Source organism: Neolamprologus multifasciatus, chromosome 6, assembly GCF_963576455.1.
Source record: "Neolamprologus multifasciatus chromosome 6, fNeoMul1.2, whole genome shotgun sequence".
NCBI classification, from domain to species: Eukaryota; Metazoa; Chordata; class Actinopteri; order Cichliformes; family Cichlidae; genus Neolamprologus; species Neolamprologus multifasciatus.
In genome coordinates, this window is record NC_140444.1 from 29,938,125 (window position 1) to 29,959,308 (window position 21,184).

The 21,184-nt window shown below is 41.3% G+C and overlaps 1 protein-coding gene across 1 annotated transcript in view; it reads right to left on the reverse strand.

The window, feature by feature from the left end:
- Window positions 1–21,184, reverse strand: part of LOC146517282 (uncharacterized) — a 46,158-nt gene that overhangs the window by 16,585 nt on the left and 8,389 nt on the right. The window contains exons 2-40 of the mRNA XM_085163298.1: window positions 19,517–19,684; window positions 19,325–19,416; window positions 18,712–18,833; window positions 17,943–18,105; window positions 16,716–16,838; window positions 15,706–15,825; window positions 15,463–15,591; window positions 15,325–15,372; window positions 13,861–13,902; window positions 13,657–13,719; window positions 13,490–13,564; window positions 12,862–12,945; window positions 12,695–12,751; window positions 11,855–11,908; window positions 11,686–11,739; window positions 11,522–11,575; window positions 11,385–11,438; window positions 11,248–11,301; window positions 11,112–11,156; window positions 10,205–10,258; window positions 7,812–7,856; window positions 7,683–7,736; window positions 7,552–7,596; window positions 7,423–7,476; window positions 7,288–7,332; window positions 7,149–7,202; window positions 5,290–5,334; window positions 4,986–5,147; window positions 4,833–4,886; window positions 4,697–4,750; window positions 4,564–4,608; window positions 2,718–2,771; window positions 2,561–2,605; window positions 2,434–2,487; window positions 1,068–1,121; window positions 841–894; window positions 622–729; window positions 448–537; window positions 303–356 (exon numbers count right to left, since the gene is read on the reverse strand). Of these exons, the coding sequence (XP_085019424.1) occupies window positions 303–356; window positions 448–537; window positions 622–729; window positions 841–894; window positions 1,068–1,121; window positions 2,434–2,487; window positions 2,561–2,605; window positions 2,718–2,771; window positions 4,564–4,608; window positions 4,697–4,750; window positions 4,833–4,886; window positions 4,986–5,147; window positions 5,290–5,334; window positions 7,149–7,202; window positions 7,288–7,332; window positions 7,423–7,476; window positions 7,552–7,596; window positions 7,683–7,736; window positions 7,812–7,856; window positions 10,205–10,258; window positions 11,112–11,156; window positions 11,248–11,301; window positions 11,385–11,438; window positions 11,522–11,575; window positions 11,686–11,739; window positions 11,855–11,908; window positions 12,695–12,751; window positions 12,862–12,945; window positions 13,490–13,564; window positions 13,657–13,719; window positions 13,861–13,902; window positions 15,325–15,372; window positions 15,463–15,591; window positions 15,706–15,825; window positions 16,716–16,838; window positions 17,943–18,105; window positions 18,712–18,833; window positions 19,325–19,416; window positions 19,517–19,684 (2,825 nt within the window). The remainder of the gene's footprint in view (window positions 1–302; window positions 357–447; window positions 538–621; window positions 730–840; window positions 895–1,067; window positions 1,122–2,433; window positions 2,488–2,560; window positions 2,606–2,717; window positions 2,772–4,563; window positions 4,609–4,696; window positions 4,751–4,832; window positions 4,887–4,985; window positions 5,148–5,289; window positions 5,335–7,148; window positions 7,203–7,287; window positions 7,333–7,422; window positions 7,477–7,551; window positions 7,597–7,682; window positions 7,737–7,811; window positions 7,857–10,204; window positions 10,259–11,111; window positions 11,157–11,247; window positions 11,302–11,384; window positions 11,439–11,521; window positions 11,576–11,685; window positions 11,740–11,854; window positions 11,909–12,694; window positions 12,752–12,861; window positions 12,946–13,489; window positions 13,565–13,656; window positions 13,720–13,860; window positions 13,903–15,324; window positions 15,373–15,462; window positions 15,592–15,705; window positions 15,826–16,715; window positions 16,839–17,942; window positions 18,106–18,711; window positions 18,834–19,324; window positions 19,417–19,516; window positions 19,685–21,184) is intronic.

The window sequence follows — 21,184 nt, forward strand, 5'->3', positions numbered from 1 at the left end:
GTGATTTACCAAGAGGAAGCAACAAAGGGGTAACAGCTGTGCCATTAGCTAATGTAGGACTGCATTAAGATCTGCTGGGATTACTAACCACGCTTGACTCTGATACTTGGGTTTGTATTCAAGATCTCTCAAGTGGTTTCTCTCCATTGTGTCATTTCTGTCTTTGTTTAATTTTTTTATAGTGAATGTGTGAATCGGAAATCACCTGATCACAGTCTAGCAAAAATGGTTCAAATGTTTGAAATATTCTACTTTATAACTATGCAACAAACAGAAACCCAGAAGACATGCTGAAGACTCACTATGGCTCCTGGTGATCCACGAGGTCCCGATCCACCTTTCAGACCAGGAGGTCCCTGGAAATATCACACATCATTTTGAATTTATATCTTATATTATTCCTAATCTTAAGAAAGTAAGAACTAAATATTAATGTGTGTGTGCTACCATAATGCCCGGGGCTCCTCTGCTCCCTCTGAACCCTTTCATGCCTGGAGGTCCATTTTTCCCAGATGTCCCATGTAAACCGGGGTCCCCCTGAGAGGAAATAAAAAGCATAGTGAAATTGAAGCATGCGTTATATTTCTATCATACACTGTGGACCTGAGAATGTGGACTGACCTTTCCACCTTCCTTCCCAGCAGTCCCAGGTAAACCATGCTCTCCAGGTACACCTGGTGCTCCTGGGTGACCTCGGTCCCCTGGTGGGCCGGGCTCTCCTGATTTGCCCTGAAAAAAAATATAACAATGTGACTGGCTCAGTAATACCAATGAAAACATTCAGCACATGAAGAAGAAGATGTACTAAATTACAGTAAGGATTCACACTTTCGTGCTTACCTGAGGCCCCACCACACCTGAAGGTCCTGGGGGTCCAGTCTTTCCTTGGAATCCCTGCAGCATAGAAAATATGGAAATAAAGCATGTTCAATTCAATTCAATTTTATTTATATCGCGCCAAATCACAACAAAAGTCGCCTCAAGGCGCTTCATAAGGTTCTGATGAGTTTTTGTGTGTGGGGAGACAAAAAGAACATCTTTAACCAACGACCCATGACCTCACTCACCGGCTCTCCTCTTTGGCCTGGGTGACCTGGAAGCCCATCTTTCCCAGCTGGACCCTACACACAGAGACACTTGGTGAGAAATGAACAGGAGCTCAGGAAGTTAAATATGAGGTGGTAAAATACCCTTCACCTTCAACCTTTTAAACAAGTCATGAACCTGGTAATAGTTTAGAATTGTAGAATATCAAATAATCACTTAGAGGTCAAATTCATCTTTGTTTTTTTTAATGTACAGAATTTCAGCAGATCTACAAACTCGAATTCCTCCTAACTTGGTCTATTTTCTTCTTGCAAGAAGAAGTTGTACACAGCAATGAATCAGTTCTAAATGTACATCTTTTAGAAAAGTCTCCACAGCACCATTTGCAGTCCTGTGAAAAACTAAATGCACTCTTAATGCGTCCACAGGATTTAAGAGGGTAAAGAGCAATCAGGAGCAGGTAATCAAATGCACTTGATTAAATGATCATCAACAAGCACAAGCACCTCTATAAAAGCAGATGTTTTGGTAGTTTAATGGTCTGGTGCATTTGGATATGCGTTAACATAATACCACAAACTTCCTGGGAGTGGATGTCCTAGCAGATTCACCCCAAGGTTAGACTCTGCAGGCCTCAGTTAACAGGTTACATCTTAACATTCATGACTTTCTAAAAGAACGATTGCAAAGTTTTATCAGAACAAACCAGAAGACTTCTGGAACAATGTTGAGAACTAAGTGGAGATGTTTGGCTATGACACATGCGCACAGCGCCATGTTTGGGGAAAAACATCTCATACCACCTGTCAAACGCAGTGATGGAGGGCTGGGGATTTGGACTCATTTTGCAGTCACAGACCTGGGCATCTCGCAGTCAGTGAGTTAAACATGAACACCTCTGTTTATCAAACTATTCTAGAATCAGATATGAGAAAATCTGTGACAACTGAAGTTTGGCTGAAACTGGGTCATGTAACATGACCACGATCTAAAGCACAGCAGTAAATCTACAACAGAACGGCTGGAAAACAAAAGAATCAAGGTGTTACAATGGCCTGGTCAAACAACACGTCTGAATCTAGCTCAAATACTAAATTGGGACCTTAAATAGAGCTGTTCATAAATTAATGGTCGTAAACCTCAATGAGCTAAAGCAAAACTGTAAAGAAAAGTGGACCAAAATTCCTCCACAATCCTATGAGAGACTAATGAAGACCTGCAGAAAATGATTATTTCAAGTTATTGTTGCTGAAAGCGGTTTGAAACATGGGGTGTACTTAATTTTTCACAGGACTGCATACACTCCTGAGAAAAAAACTTTTTTTTCACATCACTGTATGTGTGAAATTTTGTGAATGTGTCTACATATCTCTGTAATGCACTCACAACTGCTCCTTTAGGTCCCGGCTCTCCATTCCTTCCTTGTAGCCCTTGAGGTCCCTAAAAAACAGAAAATAGCCTATAAACAGCAAAATCTAAAGATAAGATATTATCTTAAAAGTATTTTTCTTACCCTTTCTCCAGATGGTCCTGGTGGGCCATCATGTCCTGAAGCGCCCTATGAAAATATAAGAGAGAAGAAGAACAAGGAGGCGGTAATGGGTAAAAATATTAAACCATAGCTAATGGTGACAGGATTTTGCCATTGGCTAACAATACAGTCAACAAACCTTTTCTCCTGATTTACCAGTAGGCCCTTTTGCTCCCCTGGCACCTCGTGCACCCTGCCAAAGAAGAAACTTCAAAGTTAGGGCAAACAAACCTGTGCAGATCTGAGAAGGAAGATAGTCAGTGCATCTGCACAGGCATGTACATTACTGCTGGGCAAGTGGCAACCTGTGAGGCTCAAAAACAAAAAAGTCAATGGGGAAGTGCCAAAATGTAATTTTTTGAACAGCCACTAGAGGCTTCCTGTTAAAGTGGGCCGGTGAATAAATTTAGAGCACATGTAACCACATTTTTGCCTCTATAGCTAATTTAGTCCTTCATGACAACTGTAAAGGCCTTGAGTTTTTGATAACTCACCTGTTTAATTCATTTTGAAGGCTTAAAGTTAGGGTCACAGCCTTTCTGAACACTTTTGACAGATGTGCAAATGCAGGGAGCTGTAGCAGTGAGCTTTCTGCCAGTCTTAAACTCCTCGAATCTGAGTCACTAAACTGTCTCTCTCGCCTGTGTTTGTTGTGTCTGATGCTTGTTTGTTACTTTGGCCTAATTAGCAGATACGTGTGGCTATGCTCTTCACCCATAAATTCAGAATTTTGCTAACCAGGCTTGATCGCTGATGAATCGACACTCTTTACACTCTGGAGCATGGGAGTGACAAAAACACTGATGTTTTAAAACAGGGCTTCACAAACCGATTGGTGACATCACCATGGCGATGACCATGTTTTCTACACAGTATGGCTCAATTTCTTTCAAGAGAGGAGAGAACAGGAGAAGAAACCATTTTGGGAAAGATGTGAAGATGTGCAGATGTGATGGTAAAATTCTTCATGCATCAGATTTTATCTGAATGGAGATGTGCTGCATCTTTCTGAACAGTGTGTCCATAAATGTGGCAATGTGCCAGTTTTACTACAAAGGTAGTACTTTCAGATGTTTATATGTCAATCTTTCTGTGGAGAGATTTTGTCACTGCCATAATATCTGTGCAACATACAGCCACAGAAATTTGCAAATGAGGTCAAAATGAGTTCAAAATGAGGGCTGATTCTGATGATTGCTGCTTTGTGAAAACTCAGTGATGTTGCAGCTGATGTGATATGTTGATAAGATGGTCTCCTCAATGCAGGCTGTAGCTGAAGACGTACAAAAAAAGGTTACAAAAACAGAACAAAATTATACAGTCTATGATCAAATTGGCCAATTATCTTGTCCCACTTCAATTTATATTAAAAACATTATAGCATTTTCTTCATTTGTAACTAAGAATTTAGTATAAAGTATTTACATCTTTTACTTTACAGTACTGTGAAATTCAAATACATGCTATTCAGAAATCACCACTAATTGTCTTTTGCAATATTAAACCTTTTTATTAGTCTATGTTCCAATATAGGACTTTGCAAGAGTGCAGGATTTATTTTTTGTTTCACTTTTTAACTAGCCAAAACTTTAATATTTGTTTCAAATCACAGAGTCTGATTCATCTTGATGGTAAGAAAGGCCACTGAAATTTCCAGGCTTTTATCTTTTTTTTTTATCTAGTTTTTGAGATACTCATGTTCAGACATTGCTGCAGATTTCAATGAGAGAAGAAAAGGCCTGAAAATGGGTCGATTTAAAAAAAAAAATGCCTTGAAAACTATTTGATATATGAAGCAAAGATTTCACCAAAATCATCATATTTATTTTTGCACCATAAAACTTTTATGGAAATGAATGATTCAAGCAGAAAGCCCGTGCTGATTTGAGCCAGAATGACCCCGACATAAAGTGAGACAATGGCATCCTTGACCGTGTCCTTTCTGGTACCCATTACTCAAATATCTGTTTTGAGACGACACTCACATTTGGTCCCCTCTGGCCTGCGCCTCCTGGTTGTCCTGCAGGGCCCTAATTTAGAGGACAAAAGAAGAATATTGAAGAAAATAGCATCCTTTTTCAGAGAAAATATAATCACACTGCCAAACCCTCTACTTACTTTTTTCCCTTTTTCTCCCAAAGCTCCCACTGAACCAGGAAACCCATCAGATCCCTGGGAGGACAAAGACGCACAGATTTGCTTTGCGTACATTATATCTTCAACATCTGGTTTACTTTCATTCAGTTTAGTTCACCTTTGGCCCCTGTCGCCCTGAAAATCCTGGCAGTCCCGGTACTCCCAGTTTACCCTAAAAAGAGAGGCAGCATGACTCCTAATACATGTTGTGCAAAATAATTTAGGATTATTCACTGATACTTTTACTGATCAGCTATGATTTGCTCTGTACCTTCTCTCCGGGAATACCAATAAGTCCAGCCTCCCCCTGGGGACCCAACTGGCCTTTGGGACCTTCAGGTCCATCTTCGCCTCGAGACCCTGGTGCTCCATTGTCCCCAACATCCCCCTTTGCCCCCATCTCCCCCTTGGCCCCTGGAAAACCATCCTCTCCCTGAAGGCACAGCAAAGGAGACGAGACAGGAAGACAAAGGAATGTCCAGATAATTTAACAGACAGCATAAACAGATGGTTCTGAAACAAATACAGTATACTGTATTTTAGGACAAATTGCGCTGTTTCTCTGTCTTTGTTACCTTCTCTCCTTTGCTGCCCTTTAAACCTCTGAGCCCATCTGCTCCCTGTCAAACAGGAAGATAGACAACAAAGCTGGAAGTCAACAAGTAAACAGAGAACACATGATACAATGTCACAGTTGGCTGTTCCTGAATTTCGCTTATGGTGAAATCTAATGTGGAAGAATAATACATTTTGAGTACGCTGACAAATCCTGATCAGTCACAATAGTAAAAACTGATTCCTCTCGCAGCACATGTACAATCTGTTTTTAAAGCTGGTGTGCTGGAAGCAAAAATAGGAGAAAATGGTGAGGACCTGAGTCACTCATAGGGTGAAACGGAGATTACTGGGTCAGAGCATCTCTGTAGCAGCAGGTCTTGCGGCGTGTTCCCAGCATGCACTCCTTAATACCTTCCAAATGTGTTCCAGGAAGGGACAAACTGGGAACCGGTGATTGAGTCATCGGCGCCCATGGCACATAAATGCACACGTAGAGCTACAGTAGCACAAACTGCAGCAAAAACACATTGCTGGCTCTGACAGAAAGGTGACAGAACATGCAGTGCATCACAGCTCACAGAGCTGCATAAACCTTTCAGAGTACCCGTGCTGACCCCTCTCCACTGCTACAATGGGCACTTGAGCGTCAGAGGTGGACAGTGGAGCATTGAGATAAGGGCTGCTCTGATGAGACATGTTTTGATTTACATTGCACATGCTCAGTGTGTGTTGTTCACCTGGGGCAGCGATGGCAGCAGGAAGCAATGTTCTGCTCGGAAACCTTGGCGTTCATGTGGATATTACTTTGGTGAGTACCACTTCCCTGTACATGGTTAGAGACCACATACACACCTTCATGGCAGATGTATTCCCTAATAACAATGGCCTCTTTAAACAGGGTAATGCTTCCTGCTACAGATTATTCAGGAATAGACTGAGGAACATCACAAAGTGTTCACTCTGTGTTTATCATTAGTTATTATTATTTATTAATAATTATTAATTAATTATTATTAATCTCTGGCTCTCTTCCACAGAGTGTCTTTTGTCCTGTCTGCCTCCCAATCTGTTGTTACATAGGGCCTGCTCCTGCTGGAGGTTTCTCCCTGTTAAAAGGAGGTTTTTCTTTCCCACTGTCGCCAAGCACGTGCTCGTATCTGATTGGGGTTTTCTGTCATTGTAGGGTCTTTACCTTAAAACAGTGGTTCTTAGCCTTGTTGGAGGTACCGAACCCCACCAGTTTCATATGCACATTCACTGAACCCCTCTTTACTGAAAAATAAAATATGATTTTTTTCTAATTCAAGACACAGATATGTTTTTTACTGGTGCACAAAATGAGCCGTGCATGTCACGGCGGAGGCTCTGCCGAACCCCCGAGACCGACTCACCAAACCCCTAGGGTTCGATCGAACCCAGGTTAAAAACCACTGCCTTAAAATATAAAGTGCCTTGACGCAACTGTTGTGATAAAGTTGAATTGATTTCAAATTCCTAAGACCTCAGTGGGATTTTTCTCTCTGACAACCCACTCGCAAGTTACAAGACTCAGTGGTCAGAGAAGTCCATGCTTTGATGAGTCTGTTTTGGACCTGCACTATATCAGGCATGCAGTTTTGATATTGTGGATATTGTATGCTATAAATTCACTGAATTGTAAAAATGTTTTCTTTTTAGAACTTCATATATCTTCACAGAGAAGCTTCCTTTGCCAGTGCTGCTGTAGTGTCAGTTGATACTGATATCACGTGGTTACATACACATAAGATTAACCCTACTAACTGGAAACCTCATTCTGCCTTTTAATATATCCAGAAATATACAAATTAATGGATTCATATATCCATATATCTCCAAACCAGGTTGCATTTTCTACCTTAACCCCTCGTTGCCCAGGGTATCCAACAGGCCCTTGGACACCTAGAGGACCCTAGAAATGAGCATATTCACATATTATAGTCAGTTGAAATACCATGAAAACAACATAAATCCTCAAACAGAGACAACAAACTTACTGGCAGTCCTTTTTCCCCCGGGGTACCTTCTCGTCCAGGGTGACCCTGTAGACAAGACGATGTGTGAAGTTGAGGGAGTGCATCATGTCACAAGCGATCACAAAAGTAAAGAAATACAAGTGTGCATTTACTGACTGGGGGCCCGTCATTTCCTGGCAAGCCTCTCATCCCCTTCTTCCCTTGAGGACCCTGTGAGACAAAGATGAGTCAGTCAACTGAGATTCTCTTTGCTCTGAGGAAAGAATCCAAGTAAAAGACTCTCACTTTTTCTCCTGGCAGCCCTACTAACCCCTGAGGACCAGGAAAACCCTGGAGCAGAGACAGAGGATTAGCATTTCCTTACATACATGTATGCAGCTGAGTTACATTTGTGAGTGTATGTTCACTGCTTTTACAATGATCCCAGGGTTGCCCTGCTGTCCAGGTGCTCCTACTTCTCCTGGCGGTCCCTGTCACAGAGGAGACATGATGTCATCAGAACAGATCAACATAGATCTGGGGTCTTCAGCTTTTATATTACTCACTATATTTCCCTTTGAACCCTGAGCCCCATCAATTCCTCGAATGCCCTGTGAGAAGAAAAAGGATGGCGGTTAAAAAGACTACATTTTTTTTATATCCTCAAACCTACTTATGTGGCCTCTAAACCAAAACATTTAAAGCACATGAGGTTTTTGTTCAGAATAATAGGACTCTGGCTAAAGACGTGCATTGTTTTGTGGGCCGACTGTGAGCTGCTACTTCCTGTGTAAGATAATTCATTTGCATGAGGTGTACTTTCTGCTACTAACTTTCTCTGTCGTATGAACTCTTTATTCCTACAAAAAATAATGTCTGAGTAAACAAAGAAGCCATGCAGCTGCCATTGTTTAGATTTCTCCAGAAGTATAAGCTGAAACATTATCAGATTAAGTCCTAAGTGAAAAAGAGAACTGAAAAAATGAAACAAATTTTCACATTTAAATATTTTGATAAATATTTCAGACTTGCTGATTTTTTTCTGTTCTTTTTTTCTAATTCATTTGTTGAGGAAAATGAGCGAAAATCACATGTTTGTGTGAGGAAAACAATATAGTCCATAAGTATTCGAACAATCGCTTAAAAACAATCAAAAAATCGAGATGCGATTGAAGGTCGGACTTTTAGCTTTAAGCTTTAAAGTATAGCATTGACTGTTCAGGAATAAGGCCTTTTCTTTTTCATAAAATCCCATTTTCAGAGGCTATTTCAGCAAAATGTTGTGTTTCCTCCCTTGAGATGCCCTCAGAGCTGTGCAGACTCTTTTAGATGTTGTGTGTCTCTTACCTGGCTTTCCTCTTCTTGAGTATAACCCCTGGTTTTCACCTTGTAAAGGTGTCTCTGGACTGTAGGCCTTGACAATGATTTATTTACATCCTTGATAATGTTCCTAGTTGGCTTTCTTTACCAAGGAAAGAATTTAGCAATCCACTTCAGTTGTCTTCCATGGTCTCAGGTTTCAAGTCTTTTGATGTCGATGAGGTGGTCAGTGCATTCCTACATTTTAAGAATCTACCAGATTGTTGGTTTGGTTATCTCTCATAGGCTTATTTTGATTTTTCATCCTTCTTGACTTGCATCAACATTTCTTTGGGCCTTATATCGAGAATTTCAGTGAACGACTACCAAGAAGAAGATGAACAACGCTGGGGACCCACTCCTGTCATGAGCTTAACTTGTCATGGCTAACTGAGGGAACAGGACTCACAGCCACAAGGCTGCTTATCACTCAACTGTCCAGTAACTTTTGAGCATGTCAAAATGGTGGACTGTGTATAAAAATAGCTGTTATTCATAAACAGTTGTAACCCCTGAATTAAAGACAAAAGGCTGCACTTCAATCAGATCTCGATTGTTTTTAACATCCACTGTGGTGGTGTGCAGAGGTAAAACTATAGCTTGTGAAGCAATAAGCTACAATTAAACACTTCAGGTAACTTTTGATCAGTCCTGCACATTGTTTTAGAGGCATTTTTGTCCTTTTCTTTGTACAAAACAGCTTCAGACTGGATTTACTCACATAAACTGTGCACGTCAGGTCTGTCGACAGCATTTCTACCACTTTTGCTCTTGCACTGAACTCTGTCAATAGCTGTTCTTAAATTTTGTCCATCTGTATACAGTCTGTTTGACTGCGGACTGGTGACGTTCAAACTCTTTAGAGTTGGTTATATAACCAATTCCAGCTTGATTCCTCCTGCTCACACCTGGTTGTCATCCCATGTGAATCTAATTTCAACTTCCAGTATACTCATAATAGTAGAAGTTTCCCTTTCTCTGATATGTAATATTCGATGGCGTTATAATCTAATGATATTTCAGGTCACTATTAGAATTTTTAAGTGTCCTTCAGCTGTAAGGAGGAGGGTGTATTTACCCTACATTTGTTTTTCTAAAGCTTGTTACATAAAACCCCTGGGACTGGAAACAATTTAAAAATGATCAACTGCACCACTGGTTTAGGTATACCACCTTTCCTGCTTGAGGCTTTTAAAGCATAATGAACCAACATCAATGAATAAATTTAAACAAAGCAAAGAGCATTGTCGGATGCCGACAAGCGCGAACGTGTGTTGCTACAAGTGCAAACAGACGTTACACAAAATGAAACGGCTTCAGGCCAGCAAACAGTCTCTTTCTCAGATAAGAATTACATAACACAATGTTAACAAATGGAGAAGTGGTGCAACTTTGTGATTAGGTATTATCTCCTGCAATTATCTCATAGTTACACCACAGATGGATTCATGCGGCTGATGTAAAAGAGGGTTTTTTTCATGGTTGAACACAGTTGGCACAGAACTGTAATCACTCTTATCTTACATTGTCTGCTGTTGTTAATTGTAGATGTTAATGTGTGAAAAGGTGGTACATTAAAAATGATAAGGTTCACACTCACTTGCATGCCTGGGGGACCGGGCCGACCTCTGGGGCCAGTCATACCTCTGGGTCCCTGAAACACAGATCAGTTAATATAAATAAGATAATGTAGCATGCAGTAGAGACTGTGCACCATCCTGCAGCCACATTTTAGCACCGCTTTCTGTTGCAAACTTAAGTATCAAACTGACTGGTTCTTACATAGCACTCAAAGTGCTTTATACAACTTACGTCATTCGTACAAGCCCTTTTTTCTATGCTTAAGTGCTTTCTATCTAACGTTAATACACACTCACAACCTAAGGTTAATTTTATTTTAATCACACAAATCAAAAAGAGCTGCAATGGTAAAGAGCAAACTGCCTCCAGGACATAAACAATTGCATCATACTACTAACACTATGTCAGTTCTTTGCAAGTATCTGCACAAACAGCATGTTAACACAAAGCTATCCCAGAACCCAAAGTGAAGCTGAGTGTGTGTTCATTTCAGTCCAGCCTAAAGTTCAACAAGTAACAAAGGCAGTGATGAGCAGTCAGGCCTGTAGGACTGTGTTTCTACCTGTTCATGTTTCTAAAGTCGAATCATTGTGGAGATCGCTTTAAAGTGACTTTGGGCTAGTTTTCATCTTTGTTTTCAGTTTTTGGCTTTGTGTTCGTACGTGAACACTAACAGAAAGATCACATGTGTGTCTTCATTAGGACAGCGATTTGTGTTGGTGTTGATAATTATGTGACGGTGCGTTCCAGGTCATGTTACCGAGAAAGTAATCTACTTTCTCCAGTGAGTGATTAAGTAGCATACTTTATTACATTTAAGAAAAGTTTTAAAAATGTGTAATACATCACTCACTGACTCCAAAACTGCCAAATGGTCTAACTGAATATGCCGAATGGCACTAAGGTGTGTTTTTGTAAACACTCACAGCATCACCTGGTTGTCCTCTCGGCCCAAGTGGCCCTGGAGAACCCTGTTTTTTTAAAAAAAAAGCAAACATGAATAACCATAAATAGAAGCACCTGCACACATGAAATACACCTACAACTGCCACAACCTCTCACCTTTTCTCCCAGCTCTCCAGGAGGACCTACAGGGCCTGGCTTCCCTCTGTCACCCTGAGAAATTACACACATGGGAGCTGACAAGCGCTATTCAGAGTTATCTACTTAACAGGAACTTTTTCAGCCACATAACTTACGTCATGCCCTTTGTCTCCAGGGAGACCAGGCAAGCCATCAAATCCCCTGTCTCCCTTAAAGAAAGATGAAAAGGAGAAAGTTAATGTCTCAGTTTAAGGAGACGCAAAAGTGAGGTGTGACTGAGACTTTAGCTCACCTTTGCTCCAGTCTCCCCTATTTCACCACGACCCCCGTCTGCACCTGCTCGACCCTAAAAAACACACAGACCCAGACATGTTAGTAGTTTAGTCACAGAAATAACTACTTTAAATCCATGTTTATAACAGTTTCAACAATAAAAACTGTAGTAAGTATTCACACCCGTTTCCCAAGTCGCCCATTCTGACCGGAGATACCTGGCTGTCCTGGAGGGCCCTACAGGAAAAATAAAATCATCAAAGGAACAAGATCCAGGTGATATGTTGCCAGTGGTGAATTGTGTTAACAAACAGAATCTAACTGGTGCTCCAGTGTGTTTAAACTAACTTACTGGTGGTCCCATCTCACCAGTGGCCCCCTTCAGCCCAGAGGGGCCTGGTGCACCCTGAGAAAAGAACATATTGATATTACTGACGTATTTATTTAATAGTAAGAATTTTTTAAAAATTGCAAATTGCAAATATATATTTAAAAAAAGAAAAAAATGGAAATTGGAAGTGTTTGTTTAGGAAGAATACACACAGACAAATGAATGTTTTAGTTACATAAGCAACCACTCAACCTTTTAAATGCACATATGCACACACTACATGAATCAAATCTATGTTTATGCACTCTCATATACCAGGTTACAGGCGAAAAATGTGAACGATAGGTGCTATCGTATGCTGCAGATATTCACGTAAATATATTTAATACATATTACATGGTCACACAATCGTCACTGCATAGGTCATTAATGGTTAAATAAAAGAGATGCACTCAGATTCCAGCCCTAGGGCCTAAACCTGCATTCTTTTTGATGTCCAGCAGAGGGCGACTCAACTGGTTGTAAAGACTTCCAGTTGTATAGAAATCTATGGAAAAAACGGCCCCTGATTCTGCTCATGGTGACTTCAGTAAATGTTTTTCTTGCTTAGTTTATGAGCTCAGTTTCAGGATTTTGGTCATAGGGAAGACAACATGAAGTTGATTTTGTAAATTATGGTCATCTTTAGATTATCCAGGATATACTCACTGCCCAACAACTTGTCAATCACAAGTCTGCAAACTTTCGTAAATTACTCCCTATGTCCTGCAAATGCTTCATCTGCCAAGTACTGTGTGAGAAATAACTTTTAAAATCCTCTGGGCTGCCAGAGTTTACATAAATAATGAGGGATGCACTCACCAGTGGCCCAGGTCTTCCCCTGAGGCCGAGTGGCCCTGGAGGTCCCTTCATAGCCAGCTTGGAGACAAAGAAGAACCAGTATAGAAGAGATAGTCTGGTTTTAATAATCTTCAGAGCTATATATAAGCTGAGTAAGCTGTATGTGCAGCATGCAACCGGTTGTATACCTTGGTCTGCTGCAGGATGGCCTGAGCTTGTGCTTCTTGTGCAGAAACCACAGAACCTGTCTTTGGATCGCCACCTGAGTGGAACTGCACACAGAGGCAGAGACACACACACAGTTGAGCGGACATGATACTCACAAGTTAAACTAAATACTCCTCCCAGTGGCCGCTGCATTGCACTGCTGCTCTGGTCTTGCATAAGAAGGTGCAGGTGGAAGGCATTTTGAAGCCAGAATAAATAAGCTGTAAAATGTTTCATTGTTTTATGATTCTGACAGCAACATGAATGCTATGCTGTGGGCCTCACAGCCACCAGATCTCAGCACAAGTGATTAATTTTTAAAGAGATCACTACAATAAATGATCACCCTCAATCACTTGATTTGACACAGAAACTGCACCAAATATATTTTGCTGTAAACAAAAACATGCACTATGAAGCTTTCAGAGGCAAACAGATGGATCATTTCTGTAACTACCTCCAAACAACCCATTCCTCTGGCATTACTGGCATTCAAACGTTCCCATTTGCCCTAAGGCTTTGTTGAAGGTTAACAGGACCAAATAACTGCTGCAGCAACATTAATGCAGCTTGTTAGCCTCGGGCAACACTGTGCTATCTTTGTGTTACCGGTATAAGCATGATGTTTCCTGGGGGACCTGGTATCCCATCAACACCATTAAGGCCTGGCCGCCCCGGAGGACCCTGACAGGAGAGATATGAGAACGTTTATGGAGACTTGTCGATGTGTGGAGCACTCAGCCATTCACTCAACATATACAGAGGGCAGTCCTCACCGGCTCTCCAGCGTCTCCTCGAGGTCCCACCGGTCCCGTGACTCCAGGTGGCCCCGGCTCTCCCTGCAAACACACAGATAAGCAGTCAGCAAGTCAGTATGACTGAATCTATTTAATTCAAATAATTCAAACGTTTGTTCTTTTTCTTAAATAGTGAATGAAATTGTGTTTCATGTTATATCTCATGCAGCAAGCATTGCTAACCTCGGGCCCTGGAGGTCCATAGGGTCCTGTGATTTGTGTTCCCTAAAATTTCACATGAAAAAAAGTTTTTACATTCAAGTTATTTTGGTAAAATACAACCACTCAAACCAGTTAAAACAGGATTTGTAGGCACGCAATACCTGATACCTGAGCAGATATTAGTTAACAACAGCAAAATTATATATATATATATATATATATATATATATATATATATATATATATATATATATATATATATATATATTAGGTGTGCAACGATACACAAAATTCACGGTTCGGTTCGATACTTTGGTGTCACGGTTTTTTCGATATTTTTTCGATACAAAAAAATGTTCATGTTCATGTTCATGATTTGCCATTTATTAAAATTATAAATATATATTTTAACTCAAAAGTACAGTTTTTAAATGTAATGTTGCTGAAACAACAAAATAATAAAACGCGCTTACCATCAGGTTCATGCTTCACATGAAAACCAAAATAGTTCCAAACGCCAGATCTGAATGAGGGTGGGGGAGGTTCAATTTCTGGTAGCGTTGAGGCAGTTGCCATGTTGCAACGAGCTTAGCTTCTGTCTTGCTAGCTTGCGCTGCGCTCACTGGATCTGCGCTGGACAGTGCAGCCTAGGCAGAGTAGTCGAACGCAGATCCACTGAGCTCTCAACACAGACAGTATCCCAGTTAGTTTTAGAATAGATTTTAAGATTTTATTGTTTAGTTTAAAGAGTTTTCTGTCTCATTCTCTTGTGTCCCAGCTTTCCCTGTGTCTGTATTTGCTGTTTACTTTCTAGTCTCACTTCCTGTTTTATTTTGGTAGTTATTTGTCTCTGGTGTCTGATGTCTAATTTTGCTTTCCTCCGCGTATTGTCCTCTGTGACTATTTGTACCTGTGCCTTGTTGCCCTCCTGTGTCCAGTCGTCTACAGTCAGTCTTTGTCTGACCATCTGTTAATCCTTCCAGCATTTTTTAACTTGCTGCCGGTCATTTATCTCACCTTTTCTTGCATCCCTTCAATGACTTTTAGCGAAATTCAGAACCGACTTTAAAATTTTGTTGTTTCATGTAAAGCTCTACATGGACAGGTCGCTGCTTATATAGCAGAGCTTCTGAAACCTTATCACAGCAGCTGGCCTCTCAACTTCTAGCCAGGTCTAAAACATGTAATAGACACGCCAGTCCACTGAGTCGGTTTTACGTTGTGGTACCAGCAAGGGGAGATAATATCTTTAAGGCAAAGAATTCAGTAGTGAACAAAACAAGGTGATTAACAGGGCCGTTAGAGACAGGTGCATTTGCATTTACAACAAAAAAAGTTTAAAAGTATATGAAATACATGAAAAACTGAGAGGTGTGTTTTATGTTGTTAACTCGTTATTGTGGAAAGTAAAAGTCACAGTGTTTTAATGTTCATTAAAACGTGTTGAGAATGTGTAAACTGATGAAGTATCATCTCTTTTCTTACCGCTCCCATATACCCTGGCTCTCCTTTCTGTCCTTTCTCTGGTATATCCTGACAAGAAGAGCATGATTATTGTAGATGACTGCAAGGCAAGTTTTCTGTATGTTTACATGTAAAATTGGATAAATGTGTTGATGGTACCTGTCCGTTAATGGAGAATTCCCGCTCTCTCTCCGCAGGTCCATAGCGGTCATCATATTCTTCCTCATACTCATACTCGTTCACGTGGTGGTAGTTTGTCGTGTTGTCGTAGTCTTCGTACTCTATGATCTATCCGACAGACGTGCGCAGATACAAACAGTGAAGGACAGAAAAAAGCAGATGGAGCACAACGAGACACAACAGGTCCGAGCTCGTGATGCTGTTCATGCTGCACAATCTCACCTCGTACTCTGTGACGTTTGGACCGGCGGTCACCGTGGAAACATAGGAGTCATCATAGAGGTCGCTGAAGTCAAACTCTTCGTACTCTTCGACCACGTGTTTCTTTGGCGGTCTCTCCACCTTTAGGTACAATAGAATCAAAATAGATAAAACATTTGAGGCCTTTTAGGACATAACGGATCTTTAAACTTCCTCTCCCAGCCTGTTGGACTCAGAAATATCACGACAACTCTAAAAAGGTGCAGTGTACTCCAGTTTTTTACTGGTTCCCTAAGTCCATGTGTTTTATTGGCTTCCTGGTTGCATTTCTAGTGGTGCTACATTAAAAACAAACTGAACCCAGTAAAACAGGATTCTTTCCGTGTGTTTTGAACTTGAAGCCAATGGGAAGAGGAAGAGGATTTGAAGCCTTTCCCAGAAGTGTGGTCCGTTGGCAGACGGACCCTGGCGAGCTACTCTGAACCACAAGAGCCGTGTAATGTGCTTCACTACAAGCACGGGAAGAAACAGAGAAAGAGATAAAATGTAAGAGTGGGAGAACTGGTAGCGTTTATGACTTTATTTTAAGATACAAGGGAAATAAACAGCCCTGTGGTGCTTCTCAAAATGCAGCTACAATAAGAGGCATGAGTGCGTGTCGGGGAGAAAAAAATTTATTACATACTGGCAACTAAAACAGTGTGAGCTAATGATCTTTCCCTCCACACAGTGAACATATTTTCATAGCTTTTAATTTATGACACCTAGAGGATTTCAGAGAAGAGAAATATGACCAGCATAGTGTAATTAAACCATTCGTCTTTTTTGTCATATCTGGTTTCTAAAATGCCCATAAATACTGGTAAAAGTTTCCCTGCCGCTTGTAACCTTGGGGGGACACCTTTAATTTTAAAATGACAGAGCAGATTTACAGCATTCAACACCTGAGATGCCTCACGGTTGTGTGTGCCTGTGAAACTCAGCGCTCATTTCCCTTCCTTCTCTCTGACTCACCGTTAATGAGGACTTACCTCTTCGGCCTTTGTTAATATGCTGTTGTAGGGTAAAGGTTTGTCACAGTCTGGGATGTAGTCCTGACAGTACGTCTCCGCTGCTCTGGGATCGTCGATGATCAGTAGCTGCTGGATGTCTCCCTGTGTCCCAGAAACACACACCAAGCTGAACTCGGAAAAGTCTGTGACTCCACTTTAGCTGTCAGGAATGCACGTTAAGGATGCCATTACTTGTAATCACTGAACAATATCACTGGCCCATCCACGTGTCTGTAACATCTCTATCTTCTGTGTTCATTTAGACGGATCAAAGTGACTTAACGGGCTGTTTTTATCGCCGCTCCACATGTAATCGTCTCCAGAGCTTCAGTCTCAAATGGAGCCAGTTAAGACAGACACAAGCTCTTTCTTCTTCTCTCTGTTTTACACATGTACACACACATTAACGGATGGCGAGTCCAAGCCAAACACGCCTGGGAGTTGTTCACCTAAGCAGCTGGACCACCTGACAAAGCAAAGGTTACAGTTTGCACATTTTGCATCTGTGTCAAAACGACCGCAGATGCTTTTAAAGTGTGCACAGATTTGTTTATTTTAATGGCTTATTCATCTTTTGCAATATCACAGATGAACTCCGGAAACAAATATTAATAAATACACCAGTAAATAATATTAAGAAAATAAGCCGTTCAAGAACTTAAACTGCACTGCATCCACTCACACAACCACTGGAGGGCGATGCAACGGGGAAAAGGCTCGATTCATTTCTCACTATTTGACTGACAAATCAAACAAGCGGCAACAAGCAGAGACACCTCCTCACCGCACACAAAGACCTTATTGTGGGTCCTCATCGTTTGTTTTTTTTGCATGTTTTTATAGTTTTTATCAAAGACAAATGAGCTTCTGGTTTTACTAAATACACTGCATAAAAAAGACATTTCCATGGTGACCCTGAGAGCTCAAATGCACTGCAACTTGAGAAAAGAAAAATGCTGCAAAACATATCTGAAGATGAATAAAACATAATGGAAGTAGGAAATCTCACTAAACACAACTGAGTAAGGAATTGATTCAACTTCCACTGTTTTTTGTGCTTTTGCAGCATTTTCCTATTTGTTGGTGGGGGTTTTAAGTTGCGGTGAGTTTGGCCTCTATGGGCCACCGTACATCACAATTAGCAATGACCTTCGCCACGGCTCACTTGACATATCACTTGTAACCCCCTCCGTGTCACCAATCTACCTCAAACACATCTTCATCCAGCAGCCGTGTTCCAAACACGGTAACACCCTCAGTGCTGACGTGGGGGTCGTGACCTCTGAGCAGGTCAAGGGTGTTCAGCTTCTCACAGTCCAGGTAGAGAGTCACTGACTGCCCATCCACACTGTAGGCTATTCTGTGCCAACTAGTAACAAAGAGAGAAGAAAGTTACTCTATCCAAAGTTCCTGCTGGTTGAGAAGGTGTGCCTGTAAGTACAGAGAAAGATCTGAGCATATTTTCAATTCACTTTTATTTATATAGCACAAAATCACAACAACAGTCACCTCAAGGCGCTTTATATTGTAAGGTAGACCCTGCAATACAGACAAAAAACCCAACAATCATATGACCCCCTGTGAGCAAGCACTTTGGCGACAGTGGGAAGGAAAAACTCCCTTTTAACAGGAAGAAACCTCCAGCAGAACCAGGCTCAGGGAGGGGCGGCATCTGCTGTGACCAGTTTGGGTGAGAGAAGGAAGAAGGAAGCCTAAGCAGTAACAGATTCACATATGATGTTTTTACTAACATTAATAGTCTCTTTTTCCCCTCATATTAATACTACTAAATGCTTCTTAAAAATTCTACTCCTCTGTTCATTGTTAGGTTCTTCTGTCCTGGGACTAAAGACGAAAAGCACATGCACACAGCATGTATTAGCACACGCTATCTGCATTAAACAAATGAATAAAGAAAGAAATAAGAACATAGAATGGTCATCATGGGTGGCTGTGTATGTGTGTAGTTACCCACTTGCCATCAGCCAGGTTGACCTTCCTAAAAGTGGGATAAAGGTCTGGAGGGGGCTGGCCCTCATGGTCCTCATACAGGAATACAGGAGAACGGCCGATCTCTATGCCCAGCTGCTGTGTGCCCTGACAGATGCAGACACAGAGACCAGAAGGAAAAGATGTCATGTTCATGAAATGATCATAAGAAAGAAAGACCTCCAAGATTTCCTTATATTCGATATGCACACTGGAATGCATGGATTTGTTTCCTGTAGCCATCATAGGATGCAACCAATCAGAAAAAAGCAGATTTTGGGTTGGCGGCCTTTTTATTTTTGTAACTGCAGCATAAAAATCTGCTGGAGAGAGGTAATGTGCTCACATTCTTCCAGCTAGCATAAACGCACTTAAATTAGATTAGTCCAAAATTATAATTTTGACAAAAATGATCTTTATCAGAGATGAGCAAACTCCCATTCTGATGACAAGCTGTGTTTCAGGTGCAGGTTGCAGTGCCAGTGCAGATCCAGTGTTTCATATATTAGTATGGTGACATAACTTCATTATAAAATGTATCGTGGACGCAGTCAAAAATACAGACAGATGAGGTTCAGCGGTGCATGTGTGATGCATACCTGCGAGTCATACAGGGAAAGGAGAAAGACCTGTGAGCTTTTCCGAGCTCTAACTGTTGTCACCACTGAGAAATTCACAGGGAATGGAGAATCTGGGAAGAAAGCACGAAAAAAAAAAATATATATAAAAAAAAACAGATTCATTTTCATTTCTTCTGCCAAGCAAGTCTACAGACTCGTATCAAAACTCACCAGGGAAAAATTGCATGGTGGGAGCACTCAGCTGAATCTTCTTATTGATTTTAAAGGAGAGGTCTGGCTCCTCTCTCCCCTCTCTGCTGATGCACAGCCCTGCCTCTAACGACACGCCCTCCATGTCCTCCGATACCTCCAGGACCTTCAGGACATCGACAGGAGCGACTGCCAAAAGACAAGAGCACTGAGTGGGTATGATTATGGCCTGAATTTTCAGGTATTTCTCAAGTCAGCCTAGCCGGCATCTAAATTACAGCTCTTTCAGACTCAAAAGTGACACTCCTATGATGCATGCTTTTTACCGTAATCGCACACCGGCATGCACAGCAGTGTGTTCTGCTGCCAGCGTCGAGTGGCAGACGTTTGACATGGTCAAAAGTCATGTGGGAAAACGGGAAAATATATGCATAGCAACTCTTTCAACACTTTCGTTTTCTAAGACTGCAGTTGCTGTCATGCTCATGCAACACATGCTCATCATTGGTGTTCCTTCTCTCATTAACCCCACTGAGCAGCCAGACAGTAACCAACCAATTAAAAACAAAGAAGTTCCTCAGCAGTTAATTGAAAAGCAAACTGAAAACCTTGTGTTCAAATGCTGTTATGTGTGCTGTCTCCTCTAAAGTTTGTGGGGTGATGTTGGCACAACATATAAGCAACCCGATCGAGACGGAGAGAGCACATCCCCCCGTCATCGTTAAACTCTCTCTTGTTCGTTGCAGAGGCTCTGTGCACAAAAAAGTTATACCAGACTGCAACAATGAATACACACGTTTTGATAGTGACCTACTCTGCTGTTGTGCAAAAAAAAAAAAAATGAAACACTCCATGTAAGAGACAACTGGAATATGCCCAGAGTTGAGGTTTAAGTAAAAATGCGTAACATACGCACTCACAGACATTCAGATTCTTTTGCGTGATGTGCACACAATAGCTGCAGAGCTCTGGGAGGACACTAAGCCAAGAAAGATGTGATATAAAAGACGAGGTTGGGCGGTTTGGAGGGAAGGGGGGGTCGGCGGAGAAATGTGCAACATATTGGAAGTAGGGAGATGAGAGGGGAAAATAGGAGAAATAATAGATGGTAGGGGAGAGGAGGGCATGCCTCTACTGGTGTGGCTCCTTTTCACACGTATTCTGAGGCTTACGTAAACCCTCCATCTGCCACGCACCTTAACCCAATCACCCTCCTAGCACACACACACACACAGGCATGTGCATGCACACATGAGGTTGGCATAATGTCTGAGTCTGAGTGCCAGATGTATTTGTTGTCTCTCTCTTCTTTTTTCTTTTTTTTTTTTGGTTTGTCCGTCTGCTTTGTCTGCCAGGCTGCCTGCTAGCACTCTGTCAGCTTGTAATTCAGTCTTCCTGCCTGGCATCGTATCATTTACAGATACAAGTCCATGCTATTAAAACATGCCAGTGATTTTTTTTTTGTCCCTTTAACTGGCTGAGGAAATGACATCTTGATTACTTGTTCTGTGTTTAGTCCTCTGACTGCTTACCGAAGCTTCAGAGCTGGTGATATCATGCCTTTTGTTTAAAGTGAGCAGAAAACAAAAACAAACAAGAAAACTACAAAAAAAAAAGCTTCCATGTAAGGGAGTTTACAGTCAGTGTGAGTACTTTGTCACTGTCTTGGTATTTTGTTTTGTTCTGCAA